The following is a 6,354-nucleotide window of genomic DNA, read 5'->3' as shown; positions in this document are numbered from 1 at the left end:
TTTTGTTTATGTTCTACGATTTTCTTTTAGAATCGTTGATTTTCGTAATTTTTGATAGCGTGATAACACGTTCATCTCTTGTATATCAAATTCATATTCACTTAGTTGAATCTTTTTATATTTATAATCATGTCGCTGAACTTAGTAGAACTAGTTAAGTGTGCTAAGGAAGCAGGTCTTTCTGCCGCGGACATAAATGCTTTAGTTTTAAAAGAGGAAGTTAGATACAAAGAACAAAACGAAAGAGAAGAAAAGCAAAGGGAACGAGAGGAGAGACAAAAGGAGCGAGATCTGAAACGCGAAGAGTTAGAAGTTCAGGAGAGGGAAAGACAGCGCGAATATGAAGCGAACGAGGCCGAGAAGCAGCGTGCCCACGAGCTGGCCCTTGCTCGCGTGAGACCCGAGAACCTTTCACTCAATGACAGTCGTGATCATTACCCTAAATTAAGAATGCTCTATTCACTGATGGTAATGATGATATTGATGATTATTTGCGTAGATTTGAGAAATTAGCTGCTTTGCAAGGATGGAATTCTAAGGATTACCATATTTACCTTGGTTCACTCTTGGCCTTGCAAATTTACGTAAGTTTGGCAGACGACATTTTGAAGGATTACAGTCAGTTAAAAGACGCGTTGTTGAAGGCGTATAACGTTGACGCTGACTCATACCGTAAAAAGTTCAAAGAAAGCAAAGTTGGTGATACTGAGACTTACGTTCAGTTAATTACGAGAATGACCCAGTATTTAGATCACTGGTTAATCATGAGTAGTGTCGAAAGGGAATACAACTCGTTGTTTGACTTTTTGATACAAGACCAGCTGTTGAGTAATTGCCCTCTTGACCTTCGCATCTTTCTCAAAGAACGGACGTTCGCAAGTACAGTGGAAATGGCTCAAACAGCAGATGGGTATCGTTGCGCCCATAGAGCTGGTAGAGGTCATACAACAGCTGTTTAAAGATGAATCTGCTTATAAGAAAGATACGAATGTTCCCTTAAGGATGTGATTTGTCACCACTGTTCCAAAGTGGGTCACATACGTCCTTCTTGCCCCGAACTTAAATTCGCGAAACCCAAGACTTCTCAGAAAGTAAATGCTGCATTTAAGGCTAATGTAAATTACGATCACGGTATTACGTGTGATGGATCCTTAAATGGCAAGCCAGTGAATGTACTTTTTGATTCGGGTTGCTCGTCAGTTATAGTGAAGGAATCGCTCGTGCCCGCCTCGGTCAAGCGAGGAAAGGTGGTTGCGCTGTATGACTACCTGGGGGAGCGGCGCGAATTCCCCACCGCACGTTGTCTGATTAGGAGTAAATTCCTGAATGGGTGGTTTGACGTCGTGGTTGCGCCGATAAAGTTCACGGATGTCCTCATAGGTATGGTGCCGGGGGTCAAGGCGTCGAGCGTGAACATTCCGAACACGAAAGCAGCCAAAACTCCTCAGAGGAGCGAAATTAATGCTGTTGCGACGCGGGCCGCCAAAGCGAAGGAAAATGTCGGTCCTGACAAACTAATTGTTCCCAGCTTCAAATTTGAGAACGTCTCTAAGCAAGACTTCATGGATGCTCAGTCCTCTTGCCCGTCTCTAGAACACATTCGTTCTAAGGAAAGAATTAAAGCTATTGTCACTGTTAAAAGTCGTTCGGTAAAATTCGAACGAGTAATGGGTTGATTTACCGTATTTGCGTAAAGAGCAAACACGAACACGAAATCGGAGAGAAACAATTGGTTGTGCCCCGTAGATTTATTCCAATAATTTTGTCTATGGCTCACGATTCCCCTTTGGCAGGTCATTTCTCTCATCGAAAGACTGCAGAAAAGGTATTCCATAAATTCTTTTGGCCAGGAGCAGGCGCAGAGATCAAACGCTACTGTCGCTCTTGTCATGCTTGCCAGAAAACGGTCCCTAAGGGCAAGATCAGAAAGGCCCCCATGGTTCAGATGCCAGTCATAAGCGAGCCGTTTTCCCGAGTAGCGATTGATATCGTCGGGCCGATCTCCCCGCCCTCGAGCCGAGGCCACAAGTATATGTTGACCTTGATTGACATGGCCACCAGATTTCCTGAGGCAGTTCCTCTGAGAAATATCGACTCGGTAACTGTTGCTGAAGCGTTGTTAACCATTTTCGCTCGTGTAGGAATACCGAAAGAGATTCTTTCTGATCGTGGTACACAATTTAAGTCTGATTTGATGGCAGAGATCAACCGATTACTTTCTGTTAAAGCATTATACACCAGTCCGTATCACGCGTGTTGTAATGGTACCGTCGAACGTTTTCACGCAGTGCTAAAAGCTATGTTGAAAAAGCTCTGCAGCGAACGACCACATGACTGGGATCGTTACATCCCATCCGTCTTGTTTGCGTATCGCGAGATTCCTCACGATACGCTAAAATTTAGTCCGTTTGAGTTGCTGTACGGCCGTAAGGTACGTGGCCCTTTATCAATTCTGCATAATTTATGGACTAAAGATATTGATGGGGAGGTTAAGAGTACCTATCAATATGTATTAGATCTGAGATCTAGATTAGAACAATCGGCTCAACTAGCATCCGCTCATGCAGACGTGAATAGCAGAATGTACAAGACGTACTTCGACAGGAAAGCTAGAGCTCGAACGTTAAAAGAAGGGGATGAAGTACTTGTGCTGTTGCCAACTTCGCATAACAAACTAACTGTTCAGTGGAAGGGTCCCTATTCTGTTGTACGCAAGCATGAAAATGGTGTAGACTATGAAATAAAAATAAAAGGGAAAATAAGGCTTTATCATGTGAACATGCTGAAGAAATATGAAAGACGCGAAAATGGCATTTCTCACTCTCAGGTGTGCCAAGCTTGCGTGGTAGATGCTTCTGATCCCATAGATAAGAACGCTAATGGCGTATGTGATATACCCGAATTGTATAATCCTGGTAAATACGAATTTAATTTTAACTCTGAACTCTCAAATGAACAAACCTCAGAGCTAAACCATCTAATCGCTGATTTTCTTGACGTATTTGTCGATAAACCAGGCATGACCAGTACAGTAGTTCATGATATTCATTTGACTACAGAGGTTCCCGTTCATACGAAGCCTTATCCTATTCCATATCATTTACGTAACGCTTTTGACGAGGAAGTGGAAAGGATGAGGGAATTGCGAGTAATTGAACCGTCAACCTCTGCTTATTGTTCACCTGTAGTACTGGTGAAGAAGGCCGACAACTCGTGGCGCTTTTGTGTAGATTTCAGGTCTCCTAATGACATAAGCCTCTTTGACGCTGAGCCGATGCCGACCATGGAAGAAGCGTTGGGTAGTTTCGTGGGAGATTCATACTTTACGGAAATTGATCTCTGTAAGGGTTACTGGCAAATTCCTCTGAGTGATAAGGCGAAGCAGTACACCGCGTTTGCTACACAGAAGTATGGCCTTATGCAGTTTAGAAAATTACCATTCGGTTTACGTACGGCGTGCGCTACTTTCATTAGACTGATGCGTAAGGTAACTGCTGGTCTAAACATGTTAATTGTTATTTTGACAACTTGGTTATACATAGTCAGACATTTTCTGATCATCTTTTGCATTTGAGGAAGTTTTGGAGCGTTTACGCGAGCACGGGTTAACCGCCGGGCCAAGTAAATGTTATTTTGCTTATCCTAGCATAAAATATCTAGGATTTAATCTTAGTGATAAGGGATTAAGTACACTTCCTGATAAAGTTAGTGCCATTAAGAACATGCCTTTACCGGAGACGAAGAAGCAGTTACGCAGCTTTCTCGGAACTCTCTCGTTCTACCGAAAGTTCATTCCGAATCTGGCAAACCTCGCATATCCCCTGAATGCTTTGTTAAAGAAATTTAGTCCTAATAAACTGAATCTGACCCCTAGCCTCCTCGACAGGATTAAAAGATCTCTTGATGAATGCCCCTATTCTAACTTTGCCCGACTACAGTAAGACTTTCTATCTTCGCACTGACGCGAGTGATACTGGCCTCGGGCCGTCTTGTTGCAAAGTGTCGATGGCGTCCTCATGCCCATCGCCTACGCAAGTAGAAAACTTAAAGATCGGGAGACTCGTTACGCTGTCATTGAACGAGAAGGGTTGGCGATCGTTTGGGCGATCGAAAAATTCTATTGTTATTTGTATGGACGCGAATTTATTCTGCAAACTGATCAACAGCCATTAAAGTATATTAAAAACATGAAAAACAGCAACGGTCGGCTTATGCGCTGGTCACTCGCCCTTCAGTCACATTCATTCACAATAGAATATATAAAAGGCCAAGAAAATGTTGGAGCTGACATACTCAGCCGATGTTCTGTATAAAGTTTTGTTCTTGTTTACGTAACAACCTTACGTTATTATTAATGATAATTTAAGTTGAGTGAAACCCCACTTTCGCTGAAATCTTGCGATTTAAGTTGAATTGGGGGGCTTTGTAAAGGGTTTTCTTTAGTGATGGTTTCACTATTTTTATTATGCGTGTGTGTTTGGTGTGCGGATGAGGTGTAAGGTTCATTTGGTTCACCTCCACCCGTTCGGACGGCAGCTTCGAGTCCACCAAAGCCTCATGTCAACCATGGTCGGTGGTTGCCATTCTATGGTTTGCCACTCTATTCCGAGCTCCACACCTGAACACATTGTAAGTTGTTTACTCTTTGTATTTCCTGTACATACTGTTGGTGAATTGACTTAAGAAATATAATGCAGTGACGTGCAATGAACCGAAGTGATGGAAGGAATGTTTAAAATTATCTTATTACTAATTGCAGCCTCCTATTATTAGAACTGGGCTACATTTTGATAGCTGCAGCCCGCTCCACCAGTGGCTCCTTTAGGACGAATATACTCCAGGTGCCTGAATCTAAGGCTGGAAACCTTCACTCCGTTCCACCGATATTTCACCGACAACTACTGCAATCACGAGTTTTTTTTATCTTGTATTTGTGTGAATTGTACATTTTTGAGGAATATAACTATGAAAGTGCAATATCGTATTTAATATGCCCCGAGATGATCTATATCCCAGAGGATACCATAAAAGAACCTGTGGTTAATTGCAAATAAGAACCAAACCAAAGAAACCACGGACACTTAAATATTAAACACTAATAAGAATACAAAGCAAATTAGATCCTACATGTAATACTGTTATTATTTATAACTTGACGAGTCGTATTTATTTATTTTATTTACTTCAAAAATTCCCTGCATTAGACTACATTTGTGAAGGATGTTTATAAGGTGAAAATTGTTCTTACAATTGCACATTTTTCAGGAAATAAACTTATTCTTAAAATCAATACACACTCAGAAATGAAATAATACCAAACAATACGGTTATGCATTTAATATTACCATTTTTTAAGTTATATTGTTGGCCTTTGTTTAATCCTCAATGTTCTAAAATTCTTTGAATAAGAGAACTGATATATAGGTAATTACTAAACTATTTCTACATTCTGTTTTCTTTATGACATTATGTTTTGTCTCCATATTGTGTTATGTGTCAGTGAGTGTACTATCATATTCAGCACTTGATATTACCCTCACATTACTTTGAGTTACTTTGTCATGGATATTAAATAATAAAAACATAAATTTGATACTCACTCCTACTTCAACTATTCTGTGACAAGAATAACTAGTTTTATATGACATGTTCTAGATTTCCTTTACTCTGATGATAAAGATAAGGTTTCAAGCACTTGTGAGCAATTTCAACAGCTAATGTTGAGGGTACCTAGAGAATTTCCAGAACAAAATTTGGAAAATTTTTCCTGCATGTCAACCAAACGTACAGTAAAATAAGTGTATGGAGTGGTTACCTTGACGAAAACTAAGACCCTTTTCATCTATGGCAAAAGGTGTGCAAATCGAAAATAAGGGAGATATAGGACCGACAAGAGTGAAGATTGCCCCTTCATTTTCTAAGTCCCTTCCATGTTAACTTCGCGAGAATCAAAACAAATGTGACGCGGAACTCATCACCAAGTAGTCCTGTATTGCTACGCGCTCGTGAGAACGAATATTTTGTCATTATCAGCGTCCATTTTCTCGATTTCATGTATGTAATGCGTTCTTTTCCTTTTTTTGTTCTTCATTTACGTGTTTTGGTAAGTATTTATACTATTCTGTACAATAACCGTGTGCGCCTGCGCCTTTTGCCACCGGGAGATTTGACAGGCCAGCAGCGCCAATACGTCGAGCAACGCCGGTGAGCAATGTCTTATTTCGAGTGCTGCGTCGATTCCGGGTCAATTTTAAAGCCCTTTTGTGGATATACTGGACAAATAGACATTCGTTTCTATCACAGCCTGATATTTGAACCCATCCAGTGCCGCAAATGCTGAAAAAAGTGATTAGA

At 40.9% G+C, this 6,354-nt stretch overlaps 1 protein-coding gene across 1 annotated transcript; it reads left to right on the top strand.

Moving 5' to 3' along the window:
- The first annotated feature begins 340 nt into the window (after positions 1–340).
- Positions 341–5,550, top strand: LOC119571692. Its single transcript, XM_037918878.1, has 6 exons — positions 341–393; positions 500–933; positions 1,030–1,644; positions 1,794–3,482; positions 3,875–4,087; positions 5,501–5,550. The coding sequence occupies exons 1-6, from the start codon at positions 341–343 to the stop codon at positions 5,548–5,550; spliced, it is 3,054 nt and encodes a 1,017-aa protein (XP_037774806.1).
- Positions 5,551–6,354: the final 804 nt, after the last annotated feature.

Source organism: Penaeus monodon, unplaced genomic scaffold, assembly GCF_015228065.2.
Source record: "Penaeus monodon isolate SGIC_2016 unplaced genomic scaffold, NSTDA_Pmon_1 PmonScaffold_7487, whole genome shotgun sequence".
In the NCBI taxonomy this organism is placed as follows: Eukaryota; Metazoa; Arthropoda; class Malacostraca; order Decapoda; family Penaeidae; genus Penaeus; species Penaeus monodon.
This window is presented reverse-complemented; position numbering and strand designations above follow the sequence as displayed.